General features: G+C 41.3%; 1 protein-coding gene across 2 annotated transcripts in view; it reads left to right on the forward strand.

The window, feature by feature from the left end:
- KDM5B (lysine demethylase 5B) overlaps positions 1-18,043 on the forward strand; it is an 85,664-nt gene that overhangs the window by 14,578 nt on the left and 53,043 nt on the right. For both annotated transcript variants that reach the window (XM_003938289.3, XM_074385022.1), the window contains exons 2-3: positions 15,747-15,824; positions 17,650-17,772. In XM_003938289.3, the coding sequence (XP_003938338.1) occupies positions 15,747-15,824; positions 17,650-17,772 (201 nt within the window). The remainder of the gene's footprint in view (positions 1-15,746; positions 15,825-17,649; positions 17,773-18,043) is intronic.

Consider the following 18,043-nt stretch of genomic DNA (forward strand, 5'->3'; position numbering starts at 1 on the left):
CTTTGTTGCAGCTCATACTTCTGGGTTCCTCTATAGCTACTTTTTTTCTCTGCTAACATGGCTTTTCCCATCTTCCATTTCTAAAATATATTTTTCATTTACAGAATATATAATTGCTCATCAAGATTTTTTTGACAAGAACAAAGTTTAGAATTTGATTTAGGATTCTAAGATAGTTTGGTTTTGAGGGGTGACATTTGCCAGCTGGGAAATTAAAATTTTAAGGGAATAGAGCTTTTGTGGAAAGAATACTACTGTAGGAATTGAAACGTTGGGTTTATGGCATGTGTTCCATTATTTACATGTTATCCTTGAGCTCCTAACCTTAAGAGGGTCATGACTATTTTCAGAGCTTTATTCTGTTAACCTGCCTATTAAATGGACAACTTAAGATGTCAACCCTTCTTTACATAGTGAGGCCTAAAGAGGTAAGAAAACTTGCCCAAATCCTGGTGGAGCCAGGTTTGAACCTAGGCTGTGCAGTTCCTCAATTACTGCTCTTTTTTTTTTTTGGCCTTTTTTTTTTTTTTCCTTTTTGTGGAGAATGGGATCTTGCTATATTGCCCAGGCAGGTCTCGAACTCCTGGGCTCAAGCTATCCTCCTGCTTCTGCCTCCCTAAGAGCTTGGATTACAGGCGTGAGCCACAGCATCTGGCAGATCACTGCTCTTAACTACTGTATTGCCTCTTATATAACCATAGTAATGATACAGTTATGATTTTATGAGATTAATGGGAAATGATGATCTATTATTTTGGCTTATATACTTTCTATCCTGGTAGGTTCAGCAAAACAAAAACAACATATGTGTTAGTTTTTGCCGCTAAAGCAGATCCATTTTATAGAAAAGGAAACAAACTGAGCCTGAGAGAAGTGACTTTCCTAAGGTGACACAGCCTTGAGAGGACAAATCAGATGTTGCAAACTATGGCTCTTTATTCCCAAGTTCAGTGTTCTTCCTTCTAATTTCGTATATCATGGCTCTCTTCATAGATCACAGAAATTATCCTGCTTCTCTCTCTCATCTCCCCTTACAGTCTTTTTGAGTGCAGTCTTCTCTCTTCCTTCTGGCCACCCAAACTTAACTGCATTAATAAAAATAGTAAGCTGCATGTATAAAGTTATCAAAGTGCCATTTAGATTTGTGTGTTTTATCTACTTAACAGTATTTACGAGCTTATCCCATTCATGTGCTGTTTTTTTTTTTTTTTTTTTGAGGGTGGTAATTTCTTTATTGATTTTTTTTTTCTTAAATCAATTAATATCCATTATAAGACTTTAAACATACAGTAGGGTAAAAATAATATGTATAAAAACTCCTTTGCACTCCCCTCATTTAGTTCTGCTCCATAGAATTAACAATTGTTAATATTTTCTTGTTTATCCTTACATAATTCCATTTATTGGTAAGAATGGTGTCATAAAACTAGCCAGGTACAATGGCTCCTGCTTGTACCCACAGCATTTCTGGAGGCCAACGTGGGAAGACTGCTTGAGGGCAGGAGTTCAGGACCAGCCTCGGCAACACAGAGACCCCATCGCATATGTTTTTTCTTACGCTTTCTATTGGACATTTCTTTATTATATTTCTTCCTCCTTTTATAGAACCACTGACTTATCTGCTTATGTGTCATGCCAAATTCAAATGAGAGTGATAGACGCTCTTGTATTGTGGGGCACCTGTTTAACTTAAACTTTGCCCGGAGAGTGTCCGTGAGGGATTTGCTGGCAATCTTGTCTTGGGATACTGTTTCTGTTTTCTCATTTTCCGTTTTCCTTTTTTTTTTTTCCTGTTCATTGTCCAGGTCTTTTTCGATTTCCTCCTCTTTTTCTTGCTCTTCTTTCCGCCAGCTTCTCCTCCTCCTCTTGATTTCTGCTTTCCCTTTTGTTCATCTCCACTGTAATTTCCATTTGATTGTTCAGGATTTTGATCCCAGGGCATAGCTTGTTGTTTCTGTATAAAAAGATTTGAATCATCAGGGGCTTCTGAAATATCAGGATCTCTCTCCATGTTAAAAAAGTAGATTCTCCCACTTCCTGGACACCATCCCTTCCTGGGCCTGAGTCAGTGGCTGCTCTTTCAAAGCTTTCTTTCTTGTTCCTCTTTCCCCTACTGTTTTCTTTCTGACCCTGTGGTCTTTGAATCCTCATGTACTGTTAGTTGGTTGGCTCATTTATATCTAAATTCCTGGCTCATCAACTCCAGTGACCACTCAGCTTCACATTGGAAGAGTATTTAGGACTGGGCTCCCTATGTAAATGTACGTCTGCTTGCCATCTAAAGTCATTCTGGGGTTCATCCCAGGATAACTGAATTAGAATCTCACGTGGGCCTAAGTGTTTGAATTTTAAAAAGCTCCTTTGGGGCCGGGTGCGGTGGCTCACACCTATAATCCCAGCACTTTGGGAGGCCCAGGCGGGTAGATCACGAGGTCAAGAGATCGAGACCATCCTGGTCAACATGGTGAAACCCCATCTCTACTAAACATACAAAAAATTAGCTGGGCATGGTGGCGCGCACCTGTAGTGCCAGCTACTTGGGAGGCTGAGGCAGGAGAATTGCTTGAACCCAGGAGGCGGAGGTTGCGGTGAGCCGAGATTGCGCCATTGCACTCCCGCCTGGGTAACAAGAGCGAAACTCTGTCTCAAAAAAAAAAAAAGCTCCTTTGGTCATTATAAAGCTCTGCTAGGTTTGAGACCCACTGGTTTTTAGGTAATTTTATGACAGATTTAGGCAGCTAATATAAGCAATTCTCAAAAAAAAAAAATATATATATATATATAAGCCAAAATCTCCTCAAATATAGAAAACAATAAAAATAAAGAAAAAATTAAGGAATTATCTTACCTGTTGACTTCAAATTAATCAGAAATTTCTAAGTTCTACTACAGAAAACTAGGCAATTCTTTTTATCAGCTCTGTTGAATGAAGAAATGAATGGAGTCCTTGGCAGTGGTTGTAGGCTCAATTCAGTTCTTATTATTGATATGTCAGTAAGTGCATTGTGTTAAAGTTCTAGGGTTTCAGAAATAAACAGCTTTGACTTTAAAGGAACTCACCTCAAGTGATCTGCCCACTTCTGCCTCCCAAGGTGCTGGGATTACAGGTGTGAGCCATGGTGCCCGATCTGATTTTTGTTTGAAATATTTTTTGTAGAGACGAGGTTTTACCACGTTGCCCAGGCTGGTCTCAAACTTTCAGGATCAAGCAGTCCTCTTGGTTGGCCTCCCAAAGACCTGGGATTACAAACTTGAGCCACTGCACTTGGCCTGCCTTTCTTTTTATTATTTTATAGAGACGAGGTCTTGCTGTGTTGCCCAGGCGAGTGAGGTGGCGCCATTGTAGCTCACTGCAGTAACTGGGACTACAGGCATATGCCAGTATGCCTGGCTAACGTTTTAATATTTTGTAGAGATGGTATCTCACTGTGTTGCTCAGGCTTGCTTCTCTCTGTCTGTCTGTCTTCAGCCACCCAGGTAGCTGGAACTATAGGTGCATGCTACCATGCCTAACTAGTTAAAAAAAAATTATTTCTGTAGGATCTCGACATAGTGCCCAGGCTGGTCTTGAATTTGCCTTCCTTTCCTTTCCCTTCCCGTTTTCCCCTCCCCTTGACTTCCTTCCTCTTCCCCTCCCCTTCCCCTCCCCCTCTTCCCCTACTCTTTACAATACCTTCAACCTTCCCCTCCCTCTCCCCTCTCCCCCTCCCTTCCCTTCCTCCAGCCTCCTCCCCCTTCCCCCTCCTCTTGGATTCCCCCCTTTCCCTTCTCTTCCCTTCCCTTTCTATTCTTTTTCTCCTTTTTCCTTCCTTTTTCCTTTTTCTTTCCTTTCCCCTTTTCCCTTCCTCTCTTCTCCACGCCTTCCCCCCCTTTCCCTTTCCACTTCCCCTTCCCCCGCCCCCTTTCCTTTCCCCTTTCCCCTTTGCTTTCCCTTCCTTTCCTTTTCCTGCTCTCTCCTTTCCTTTCCTTTTCCTTTTCTTCTCTGTAACCCAGACTGGAGTACAGGGACGCCGTCTCAGCTCATTTCTTCTCCTTCCCCTACCTCCTCCCCATTCCCTTCCCTTCACTTCCCTTCCCTTCCCCTCCCTTCCCCTCACCTCCCCACTTTCCCTTCCCTTCCCTTTCTCTTTTTTTCCTTCTCTTCCCTTCCCTTTCCCTTTCCCTTTCTCCTTTCCTTTTCAATGGCCTCTCACTCTGTCAGCCAGGCTAGAGTGCAGTGGTACCATCTCAGCTCACTTGTCTTGGCTTACTTTGCAACCTCTGCCTCCTGGGCTCAAGTGATTAGCTGGGATTACAGCCGCCCACCACCGCACCCTGCTAATTTTTGTGTTTTCAGTAGAGATGGGGTTTCACCATGTTGGTCCAGGCTGGTCTCAAACTCCCGACCTCAAGTGATCCATCTGCCTTGGCCTCTCAGAGTGCTGGGCCTACTGACAATGAGCCATGTGCCCGGCCCTTCTTTCTGTCTTTCTTTTTTGAGACAGAGTCTCACTCTGTCGCCAGCCTGGAGTACAGTGGCGAAGTTTCAGCTCACTGTAACCTCAGCGTCCTGGCTTCAAGCTATTCTCCTGCCTCAGCCTCCCGAGTAGCTGCGATTACAGGCACTTGCCACTATACCCAGCTAATTTTTGCATTTTTAGTAGAGAAGGGGTTTCACAATGTTGGTCAGCTTGGTCTCAAACTCCTGACCTTGTGATCCACCCCACACCCAGCCCTTCTTAAATACAGTTGCAAATGTGTCATCTTTAGATGGGACATTGGCATAACAAAGATTTTGCGATCTTGTAGTATCTTCAGACTGATTTTTAGTCTCACTGCTGTTTTCTGACCCTGATGTTGAATATCCAGGAGTGATGACTAGTTTATACAGTTTATAAAGTTCTAAAGGTGCATGTGTTTACTGATTTAACAAGGCCTTAAAGTTAGGATGTGGAACGTTTACTCTGCCCTTGGTGCCCAGGTAGGTTTGGGTGTTGCTCAAGCAAGGTTGGGGGCAGAATCCAACCTGTTTCCTAAATCCCTTCTCCTGACAGACAAATCATTTTTGGAATCTTTTTAAAGTATGTATTTTTTGGAATCTTTTTAAGGTAATCTTTTCTTAACCTTGGCAGCCTCAGTTTTCTGCCAGAAATTTTTTCTTGCTGGGATTCTAGGTATGGAAAAAACACAGTCAAAACTACTTACTAAAGAATCTACTTGGGAAAAATGGTGACATTATATCTACTTGATTACAGCATGGCTTCATATAGGCATGCTGAAGTAATATGTGCACCAATTATAATTATGTAGGGAGAAAGATCTGAAGTGTCTTCTGATCCCATTCATTGACTGAAAGATCATAAAATGCCTGTGAATGACATGAAAGAAATAACGCTTTCCTGTTTAGAGGACATACAAATAAAGATTATTATTATTGCCAAGTTTTATTGAAAGTGGTGAAAGAGGAATTTGATGGGACTAATGCTTAAAAAGTAAATACCATGGTATATCCCTTTATTATTATTGTAATTTTATTTACTAATAGTCCATAGAAAAAGTGCTTTGCATTCCCAAATATTTAATATTCAGAAGCTAAAATAATCTTTGAAACACGATCTTTAAAACTGATAGCTTTCACCATGGCCTATCTGTAAAAGTCATAATTTTAATACAAGTTCTCATTCCTTGGTACTTATTTTTTTTTTTTTTTTTTTTTTGAGACAGAGTTTTACTCTTGTTACCCAGGCTGGAGTGCAATGGCGCGATGTCAGCTCACCGCAACCTCCGCCTCCTGGGTTCAGGCAATTCTCCTGCCTCAGCCTCCTGAGTAGCTGGGATTACAGGCACACGCCACCATGCCCAGCTCATTTTTTGTATTTTTAGTAGAGGCGGGGTTTCACCATGTTGACCAGGATGGTCTCGATCTCTCGACCTTGTGATCCACCTGCCTCGGCCTCCCAAAGTGCTGGGATTACAAGCTTGAGCCACCGTGCCCGGCCGGTACTTATTTTTAATAATGACTATTAAAAGTCCACAAATGATTGCGTTGGTATTTTCAGGGTCTTTTTGGTGATAGGACTTTAGGGAAGACTGGGTCGACCCAGGTGTAACTTTAATGTTGACATTGTACAAAAAGGTGGTCAGTAAATCACTATAAATGAATGGAGAATACACTGGAAGGGCTGTGTTTTAAATCTGGATGGACAGAGTTCTTTGGAAGGACTGATTGTATGGGGTGATCTGAAGGGCATCCACTAGGGCAGTTGTTTCAGGACCCTTGGAGGGTTCCCAAGACCCTTTCAGTGAGTCCAGGAGAACTTATCCCTTTCAAATAAATGTCGTGTGAGACCAGATTTACTTCACATTCTTTTAACCAAAACAATATACCACACCTGATTGCAGAAGAAATTAAAATCCAGTTTATTTATATTAAACCAGTCATTAGAGATTTTGCAAAATAATACAGTGCATTACAGATTAAAGACATAATTCATTTTAGAGATGTATCAGTTTTAATTTCTAATGTGATAAAAATCTATAGATACAATTTATGTAAATTAGCATTCTTTGAGGTCCTCAATTTTTAAGATTTTAAAGGAGTCCTAAGGCCAAAACGTTGAGTTACTGCAGTATTAAAAAGGAAAACTTGGTTGGGTGGGTGGCTCACAGCTGTAATCTTAGCACTTTGGGAGGTCAAGATTGGAGTATCCCTTGAGCCCAACAGTTTGAGACCAACTTAGGCAACATAGCAAGACCCTGACTCTACAAAAATTTGAAAATAAAAAATTAGCCTGATGTCGTGGCATGCATGTGTACTCAGAAGGCTGAGGTGGAGAATTGTATTAGCCTGGGAGTTTGAGGCTGCAGTGAGCTATGATTGTGCCACTGCACTCCAGCCTGGGGGACAGAGCAAAATCCTGTTTCAAAGAGAAAAATTAAAAAAAAAAAAAAAAAAAAGGAGGTGGGGGAAACTTGGTTCCACAAAGGCTTGACTCAGTAGGAGTAGAGCTAGGATCTGTAAGTGGTTTCTTCATGCTTATTTTTTGAAGAGGCCGTTGAAAAACCAGTAACAAGTTCAGCAAAACTTCAGTTATTCTTCATTCTTCACCAGTTTGTTGCTTCTATGAAATGATAATTTTAAAGTGTTTTCTAAAGGGGAAACAGTATCCCCATATAACCAATAGGAACCTAAGAACCAAAATATTGAAGTGGACTTTATTCTTTTTGAGACAGGCCAGGAGTTCAAGACCAGTCTAGGCAACATGGCAAGACCTCATCTCTACAAAAAAAACCCAATTAATCTTACATTAGTATGACACATTGGTTACAGTTATATTTCTTTTTTTTTTTTGAGACGGAGTTTCGCTCTTGTTATCCAGGCTGGAGTGCAATGGCGCGATCTTGGCTCACCGCAACCTCCGCCTCCTGGGTTCAGGCAATCCTCCTGCCTCAGCCTCCTGAGTAGCTGGGATTACAGGCACGCGCCACCATGCCCAGCTAATTTTTTGTATTTTGAGTAGAGACGGGGTTTCACTATGTTGACCAGGTTGGTTTCGATCTCTCGACCTTGTGATCCACCCGCCTCAACCTCCCAAAGTGCTGGGATTACAGGCTTGAGCCACCGCGCCTGGCCTAGTTATATTTCTTTTTCTGTTTTTTTTGGGGGAGGGGGCAGAGTCTTGTTCTTGTCACCCGGGCTGGAGTGCAGTGGCAGGATGTCAGCTCACTGCAGCCACTGCCTCCTGGGTTCAAGCAATTGTCCTGCCTCAGCCTCCTGAGTAGTTAGGATTATAGTTGCTTAGCTTTTGCCCCAATAAGAGAACATGCAGTCAAGAAGTTTTGTGTAGTAGGCACACAGGAAATGGCATGGTATTGGGTTGGTGCAAAAGAAATCATGGTTTTCCCACTTTTGCTTTTAATGGCAAAAACCACAGTTACTTTTGCACCAACCTAATAAATGTGAAATACTGCTGTTAAGGAACTATACATAGGTTTGCTAGCTACAGTAGTAACTTTTACTGTATGCAAGTTCAATTCCATTGCCGTCTGAGCAGCTCTACTCTCAGCATTGCTGTCTGCCTTTCCCCCTAACTGTATATCTAAAAAAAAAAAAAATCTTAGCTTCTTAAGCATGGAAATCTAACAGAATATGCTCTTATTTTAAACAGCAAGGTTGGGCTGGGTGTGGTGGCTCATACCTGTAATCCCAGCACTCTGGGAGGCCAAAGTGGGAGGATTGCTTGAGGCCAGGAGTTCGAGACCAACCTGTGCAACATAGTGAGACTCCATCTCTAAAACAAACAAAAAAAATTAGCTGGCCGTGGTAGTGTGCACCTGTAGTCCCAGGTACTCCGGAGGCTGAAGTGGGAGGATTACTTGAGCCCAGGAGATCAAGACTGCAAGTGAGCCAAGTTTATGCCACTGCGCTCTAGGCTGGATGACCTTGTCTCTTAACAGAAAAGCAAAGCAAAAACAAGCCTGGGCTAGACTTCTTGGAAACTAAAGCTTTGCAACATGAGTATTTTCCTAAGAAAAACCAACACTTTTTTTTTTGAAGGCGGGGGAAACAGAGTCTCGCTTTGTTGCCCAGGCTGGAGTGCAGTGGTGCAATCTCAGCCCACTGCAACCTCCACCTCCTGGGTTCAAGCATTTCTCATGCTCTGCCTCCTGAGTAGCTGAAACTACAGGCATGTACCACCACACCCAGCTAATTTTTGTATTTTTAGTAGAGACTGGGTTTCTCCATGTTGGCTAGGCTGGTCTTGAATTCCTGACCTCATGATATGCCTGCCTCGGCCTCCCAAAGTGCTGAGATTACAGGCCTGAGCCACCACACCTGGCCAAAACAAATATATTTTGACCATTTACTTAAATACAGTTAAGTCAATGCCAGGCACTTGTCTAAGGGGTTCTACCTGTATTATTTTACTTAAGCCTCACAGTTACCCCTTTATTCACATATGTAAGTTTCAAGGAACTTAACCTGGTACAAAGCCACACAGTAGTACCTGGATTTGCACTCACGCAGTGTGACTTGATAATTTATCCTCTTTGACAACTATTTTGATATACGAGGTAAAGGTAAATGGCATCACTGTGTTTTAAAAATGACCACTGAAGAAATAACAATGGGGAAATACAGAGGAACCCTTTAACCTGTGTTACAGTGGCTATGATAAAAAGTGCTAGTTGACAATTACATGCCAACTAGGGTTAGGTTGGAAGGATAGGTTCCTTAACGGCAAGGTTTAGAGGTCAGATGCTCCTTGAAAGTTGAGGTAGCAGCACTTTCTGTAGAGGAAAATTAATATTTTCAGAATTTAACAGTTATAATTGTTACTTTACAATTTAATGAAAAACCTTTATAATTGTAAAATCAAATATCACCATAGTCCTAAAAGGTAGCTTGCTTGCTTGCTTGCCTCCTTCCTTCCTTCCATCCCTCCATCCATCCGTCTTGACAGGATCATACTTTGTCATTTAGACTAGAGTGCAGTAGCGGAATCTCGGCTCACTGCAAACTCTGCCTCCTAGGTTCAAGCAGTTCTTGTGCCTCAGCCTCCTTAGCAGCTAGGATCACAGGTGTGCACCACAATTCCCAGCCAATTCTTGTATTTTTTATAGAGACTGGGTTTTGCCATGTTGGCCTGGCTGGTCTTTAACTCCTAGCCTCAAGGCCTGCCTGGGCCTCCCAGAGTGCTGGGATTACAGGCATGAGCCACTGTGCCTGGCCATATTTGGAAGATCTCGAATGCAATTCTTTGTATTACAGTTTTTCTGATAGACACCTATCAGTGAGTGGCAATTAGACTCCCTCAGAAGCTCATTGATAGTAACTCCTGCTTTTCTTTTTTAGGAGGAGTTTATAACGCTTGTGATATACCTGGTTCTACCTTTTGCATTCGTGCAGTTGTTTTAAGGGCATATAACTGACCTAAAACCATTCACTTGATGAGAAAGCAGTCTTGGCCAGGCATGGTGGCTCATGCCTGTAATCCCAGTAGATTGGGAGGCCGAGGTGGGCAGATCACAAGGTCAGGAGTTCGAGACTAGCCTGACCAACATAGTGAAACCTTCTCTTTACTAAAAATACAAAAATTAGCTGGGTGTGGTGGCACATGCCTGTAATCCCAGATACTCAGGAGGCTGAGGCAAGAGAATCCCCTGAACCCAGGAGGCGGAGGCTGCAGTGTACCAAGATCAGGCCACTGCACTCCAGGCTGCGCAACAGAGCAAGACTACCTATCGAGAAAAAAAAAAAGGAAAATCTTTGCAATCTATCCATCTGACAAAGGACTAATATTCAGAATTTATAAGGAACTTAAACAAATTTACAAGAAGAAAACCCTATCAAAAAGTGGGTGAAGGATATGAACAGACATTTCTCAAAAGACATTTATGCGGCCAACAAACATGAAAAAAAGCTAATTATCACTGGGCATTAGAGAAATGCAAATCAAAACCACAATGACATACCATCTCACACTGGTTAGAATGGCTATCATTAAAAAGTTGGGAGACAAGAGATGCTGTAGAGGATGTGGAGAAATAGAGCTTTTATACTGTTGGTGGGAGTGTAAATTAGTTCAACCATTGTGGAAGACAGCATGGCAATTCCTCAAGGATCTAGAACCAGAAATACCATTTGACCCAGCAATCCCATTACTGGGTATATACCCAAAGGATTATAAATCATTCTCCTGTAAAGACACATACATACATTTATTGCAGCACTGTTCACAGTAGCAAAGACTTGGAACAAAGCCAAAGGGCCATCAATGATAGACTGGATAAAGAAAGTATGGCACATATACACCATGGAATACTATGCAGCCATAAAAAAGAATGAATTCATGTCCTTTGCAGGGACATGGATGAAGCTGGAAACCATCATTCTCAGCAAACTAACACAGGAACAGGAAGCCAAACACCACATGTGGGAGTTGAACAATAAGAACACATGGACACAGGGATGGAAACATCACATACTGGGGCCTATGGGGGCGGGGTGGGAAGGCTATGGAAGGGATAGCTTTAGGAGAAATACCTAATGTAGAAGGCAGGTTGATGGGTACAGAAACCACCGTGGCACGTGTATACCTATGTAACAAACTTGCACGTTCTGCACATGTGTCCCAGAACTTAAAGTATATACTTACGTGTGTGTGTGTGTGTGTGTGTGTGTCTGTGTGTGTGTATGAAGAATAATAAAAAAGCTTTGTAAGAATCTAAAAAAAAATACATATCACATTTTCAGGCAGTTTTGAAAGTATGTTAAGTCAGCTGGGCACAGTGGCTCATGGGCGCCTGTAATCCCAGCACTTTGGGAGGCCGAGGTGGGCAGATCACCTGAGGTCAGGAGCTCGACCAGCCTGACCAATATGGTGAAACCCCATCTTAAAAAAAACAGAAAAAAGAAAGTACGTTAAGTCTAAATATTTGAACATTTACTTCTATATTCTGACACATTATTTTTGATATGCTTTTGATCTCAACTTAACCCAGATCAATTCATTTCTGAAAGCCAACAGCTTTTATAACATATTAGAAGCAAAGCTCTGAGCAATATAAAGGCTTCCGTTACCTTACTATAGAATATCAAGAAGCACTGTGAGTTCCTTTTGCTAGGTTGTGTTCTGTACAATTAAACAAACTACTTTAGCTTTTAGTTATTGAGCTAAACAAAAATAAATGGACTACTCTTTTCACTTGATAGGGGTAGTTTTTTTTAACTCTAGCAAAGTATAGTATGTTTTTAACTGACATTTTGAACATTAAACATAAAAAGGCAGTATAACTATGTTAAACACTTTAAGCCCTTACCCATAATTGCCTTTGCTTTTTAGCTTAACATTTTATCTTTCATTCCTAATGAGCATTTTTACTGAAGTCGTTGCTATCACTAAAAGAAACAAAATTTCATTTATATATTTATTTTAGAGCTAGGGTTGTGCTCTGATGCCCAGGCAGGAGTGCAGTGGCATAATCATAGCTCATTGTAAACTTGAATTCCTGGGCTTAAGTCATCCTCCTGCCATAGCTTCCTGAGTAGCTAGGACTACAGGTTTGTACCACTATGCCTTATTTTTAAATTTTTTGGCAGAGATAGGATAGAGACTGGTCTCAAACTGCTAGCTTCAAGTGATCCTCCTGCTGCTGCCTCCCAAAGTGCTGGGATTATAGGCATGAGCCACTGTGCCTGGCTGTCATTTTAATTCTAAACTAAAAGCAGTCTATAATGTTAAGTTCCAACAGTATAAAGTTGAAATGTTAAAAAGCCTCTTTTCTCTTATTATTGTGATATTATTTAAAATCTGCATATGTAAAACTGAACACAATATTGTTAGGTGGGAGCAAATGTAATTGTGGTTTTTGCCATACATGTGTATGTATGTAATGGCAAAGTTATGGCTTTTGCCATTACATACATACGTGTGTGTGTATATATATATTTTTTAGGAGTAGGAAAAGCTGCAATTATGTTTGCACCAACCTAATATATGTTTTTGTTCTAGTTTTTTTTTACTAATTGAAGCTTGGGTATCTTTCCGTATTTAGAACATCTAGATTTTTTTTTTTGAGATGGAGTCTCCTGTGCCAGGCTGGAGTACAGCGCTGCCATCTCAGCTCACTGCAACCTCTGACTCCCTGGATCAAACAATCGATCCTCCTGCCTCAGCTTCCCAAGTAGCTGGGATTACAGGCATGCGCCACCACGCCTGGCTAACTTTTGTATTTTTAGTAGAGATGAGGTTTTACCATGTTGGCCAGGATGGTCTCAATTTCCTGACCTTGTGATCCAGCGGCCTCAGCCTCCCAAAGTGCTGGGGTGACAGGCATGATCCACCGTGCCTGGCCAGATCTAAATATTTTTTATTAAAGCTTATTGGCATTTTATTGTTGGTTATAGATATACCAACATTTATTTAGCTTATTCTCTACTAATAGATACTTAAATTTTAATTTCAATCAATTTTTTTTTTTTTTTTTTTTTTTTTTGAGACGGAGTTTCGCTCTTGTTACCCAGGCTGGAGTGCAATGGCACGATCTCGGCTCACCGCAACCTCCGCCTCCCGGGTTCAGGCAATTCTCCTGCCTCAGCCTCCTGAGTAGCTGGGATTACAGGCACGCGCCACCATGCCCAGCTAATTTTTTTGGGTTTTTTAGTAGAGACGGGGTTTCACCATGTTGACCAGGATGGTCTCGATCTCTTGACCTTGTGATCCACCCGCCTCGGCCTCCCAAAGTGCTGGGATTACAAGCTTGAGCCACCGCGCCCGGCAATTTCAATCAATTTTGCAGTGAATTTCCTTTTGCCTATTTGTAAATTCCTGTCAGAAAATTGCTGGGTCACAGGGCATGCACTGTTAATCTGATAGGTAAAACAATGGGAGTTTGTATATTTCTTGAATTTTGAGTGAAGTTGGGCACCAGTGTTACGATTTGCCATTTTTCCCTTTTGGCTGTTAATACTATTTGCCCATTTTTCTGTAAGGTTATTATTATTGATTGGTATGAGCTGTTTATAAATCTAGCACTTTTAAATGCTATACAATATTCAGTATTGCTATAATACCATAATATACATTTCTAACATAATGCTAATTTCATTAATGTATTTTTTCCTTTATTTTATTATTTATTTACTTATTTATTTTTGAGATGGAGTCTCACTCTGTTGCCCAGGCTGGAGTGCAGTCATGTGATCTCGACACTGCAACCTTGGTCTACTGGGTTCAAGTGATTCTCCTGCCTCAGCCTCCCAAGTAGCTGGGTCTACAAGCATGTATCACCACGTCCAGTTAATTTTTTTTTGTATTTTTAGTAGAGACCGGGTTTCGCCATGTTGGCCAGTCTGGTCTCCTGACCTCAGGTGATCTGCCCACCTTGGCCTCCCAAAGTGCTGGGATTACAGTAGTGAGCCACTGCCCCTGGCCATTCATGTATTTTGTTAACTGTGGTTGAATTGTTTTCTTAGAATAAACTTGATATAAAATGGGTTTAAAGGCTGTGAATTTTCTCTTACTAATATAGTCACACAATCTGAAATAATTACATTTATTATTTAATAAATATTTAATCTATTTCAGATTACATTTAAAACAGGCAAGGATGCAAAAATTGCTTACAACCCAACCACTAAGGACAGCCTCCATTGTGAGCCCTTTTGCTCTAAATATCTTTCTAGTGTTTTATTTTTTTATTGTAAAGCCTATTTTCCCCCTCCTCTTAACATACATAGGGAAAATCTCCCCACATTAATAGAAATCTATATTACAGGGTACACTTTTCCTTTTTTGCTTTTTTCATTGAAAATGTACATAACATTAAATTTTTGCCATTGTAAACCTTTTTAAGGGTACAGTTCAGTGACATTGGGTACATTTACATTGTCGTACAACCATCACCATTGTTCACCTTCAGACCCTTTCATCATCCCAGACTGAAAACCTAGTAACTTATAATTTTTATACCTTTAGCTGGTCTCTTGTTGTGGACACTTGTTTCCAGTTTTCTCCCTTTATAGGTAACAATTCATTTATATATATATGATAGCAGTTCTTCCATGATAGAAAAATTGTCTAGAGAACAGTTGTCTATATGAGTACACACATTAAGGATGTTGTTGTTGTTTTTTGAGACAGAGTCTTGATCTGTTGCCCAGACTCGAGTGCAATGGTGCATTCTTGGCTCACTGCAACCTCTGCCTCCGAGGTTCAAGCGATTCTCCTGTCTCAGCCTCCTGAGTACTGGGACTACAGGCGCCCAACACCACACCTGGCTAATTTTTGTGCTTTTAGTAGAGATGGAGTTTCACCATATTTGTCAGACTGGTCTTACACTCCTGACCTCAGGTGATCACCCACCTCGGCCTTCTAAAATGCTGGGACTATAGGTGTGAGACACCGCACCTGGCCAAGGATGATTTTTAAGATTGGATTTGGATATCAGTTTTTCTCCCCCTGACACCACTGAAGAATTTACCCTCAATTTTAATTTATTTCTTTTTTTTCATTTTTTCATGTTTACCCTCAATTTTATAATAAAAGTTAATGTGGGTCAGGCTCGGTGGCTCACACCTGTAATCTCAGCACTTTGCGGGAGGCAAAGGTGGCAGAATTGCTTGAGCCCTAGAATTCAAGACTGATTTGGGCCATACGTGAACCTAGGCCTCGTCTCTAATAAAAAAACCTTTAAAAATTAGATGAATGTGGTCGTGTTCATCTGTGGTCCCAGATACTCAGGAGGCTGAGGTGGAAGATGGCTTGAGTTCAGAAGGCAGAGGTTGCCACAAGCTGTGATTGCGCCACCATACTTAAGCCTGGGCAACAGAGTGAGACCCTGTCCCAAAGAAAAAAAGAATTTAAAGAGTTAGTGTGACTGGAAAGTTAAATGTATTTTTAAAAATTATAGATAATATAGCTGTTAAATAAAAAATGAGATACTTCTGTGGTAATAAAGAAGTCAAAGTGTCTTTTGCCTAAGTCAGTGTTTTTTTTTTTTTTTTAAACAGTCTCAGTGACATTGCTCAGTGGGAAGGTTTGTGGGGAGAGGTGTATGTGTGATATATCATTTATTTGGGAAAGAGTGTTCATACGTATTTTGTTGCTTTCATGGACAAAAGATTGAGAAACTGCTACTCTATGTTCTATTTTGTTTGATTGGTTAGAATCAGATTTACCTAACTTGGGTTTTAATTTTAAAACAAATTTTTAAATGTCAAATACTTGTAAGTTATTCTAATAAGAGCCTTTGCTTTCTGCTAGGATTGGCAGCCACCATTTGCATGTGATGTTGATAAACTTCATTTTACGCCACGTATCCAGAGACTGAATGAATTGGAGGTAAGTGTTCTGTTTGCCTGTATTCCAGGGGAACCCTTTTTGAAATTACTAGGATGTATTAAAATTGTTATAGAATCACCAATATAAATCTGTTTTTAGATTTGTATTTGAGTAAATAAGAAAATTTCTTTGAATAGAGAGCAGGTCTTTAAAATACTGAATTGGCTAGGCATGGTGGCTCACACTTGTAATCTCAGCACTTTGGGAGGCTGAGGCAGGACGGTTGGCCTGGGCAACAAAGCAAGACCCCGTTTCTACCAAATAATAATTTAAAAAATTAGCTAAGTGTGGTGGCATGTGCCTGTAGTTCCAGCTACTCGGGAGGCTGAGGTGGGTGGATTGCTTCAGACTGGGAGGTCAAGACTATAGAGCCATGGTTGTGCCACTGCACTTGGCACTCCAGCCTGGGCAACAATATATATGTATTTACATATGTGAAGATACACACACACACACATACACACACACAATTCATACAATTGTATTTTTTTTGTAGGGATAAGTCTCCCTATGTTGCCTGGGCTGATCAAACTCCTGGACTCATTCAGTCCTCCTGCCTCCTCTGACTTCCAAAGCTGGGCATATAAAATTTGTTTACTTGCCATATAATTTTTTTTTTTTTTTTTTTTTTTTTTTGAGACGGAGCTTCGCTTGTTACCCAGGCTGGAGTGCAATGGCGCGATCTCGGCTCACCGCAACCTCTGCCTCCCGGTTTCAGGCAATTCTCCTGCCTCAGCCTCCTGAGTAGCTGGGATTACAGGCACGCGCCACCATGCCCAGCTAATTTTTTTGGGTTTTTTAGTAGAGACGGGGTTTCACCATGTTGACCAGGATGGTCTCGATCTCTTGACCTTGTGATCCACCCGCCTCGGCCTCCCAAAGTGCTGGGATTACAGGCTTGAGCCACCGCACCCGGCTACTTGCCATATAATTTTAAACAATGATAGGGAATTGTGCTTATAGCACTACTTAAGCTCCTTTCAGAGTTACTACTTACGTTGCAGCAAGGTATACTACTGAGTGTTTAACTACCTGTCTGTCATGTGGTAGGGACTGAATCAAATTTAAGTCAACTAAAATTTTAATTTTTTTGATACAGAGTCTCACTCTGTCACCAGGCTGTAGTGCAGCTGTACAATCCTGGCTCTCTGCAACCTCTGCCTCTTGGGTTCAAGTGATTTTCCTGCCTCAGCCTCCCAAGTAGCTGGGATTACAAGTGTATGCCATCAAACCTGGCTAATTTTTTGGTATTTTTAGTAGAGATGGGGTTCCACCGTTTTGCCTAGGCTGGTCTTCAACTCTTGACCTCATTATTATTTTTTGAGATGGAGTCTTGCTCTCTTGTCCAGGCTGGAATACAGTGACATGATCTTGGCTCACTGCAGCCTCTGCCTCCTCGGTTCAAGGGATTCTTCAGCCTCAGCCTCCTGAGTAGCTGGGTTTACAGGTGCACCCCACCCCACCTGGCTGAGTTTTATATTTTTAGTAGATAGGGAGTTTCACCATGTTGGCCAGGCTGGTCTCAAACTCCTGACCTCAGGTGATCTGCCCCCCTCGGCCTCCCAAAGTGCTGGGATTACAGGCATGAGCCATTGCACCTGGCCGGCCATGTATACTTATTTAACCAGCTTTATTTTGTGTATTTTTGGCTGTTTCTCATTGAATTTAGAAAGTGGTATTGTATGATTCTGCCGAAAGCATTGCATTTAAAAAGAAGTTTTTAAATGGTATTGTAATTAAATATTCTAAGAAAGAAAATATCACATGGGCAGGTAATAGGAACTTTAAGCTAAATGAGATGAAAACGCAATTCATTGTCTTTTAGGCTCAAACTCGTGTAAAATTGAATTTCTTGGACCAGATTGCAAAGTACTGGGAGTTACAGGGAAGTACTCTGAAAATTCCACATGTGGAGAGGAAGATCTTGGACTTATTTCAGCTTAATAAGGTAAAGGACTAATGACCATCTTACTCATTTAATAATCTTACTGACAGAATGAATTTGGTCTTCTTTGCCTTAAAAACAAACTTAGTGCTCAGCAAGGTGGCTTGCGCCTGTAATCTTAGCACTTTGGGAGGTTGAGATGGGAGGATTGCTTGAGCCCAGGAGTTTGGGAAACGTGGGTAAACCCTGTCTTGACAAAATACATTAGCCAGGCATGTTGGCATGTGCCTGTGGTACCAGCTTCCTAGGCGGCTAAGGTGGCAGGATCACTTGA

Source organism: Saimiri boliviensis, chromosome 14, assembly GCF_048565385.1.
Source record: "Saimiri boliviensis isolate mSaiBol1 chromosome 14, mSaiBol1.pri, whole genome shotgun sequence".
In the NCBI taxonomy this organism is placed as follows: domain Eukaryota; kingdom Metazoa; phylum Chordata; class Mammalia; order Primates; family Cebidae; genus Saimiri; species Saimiri boliviensis.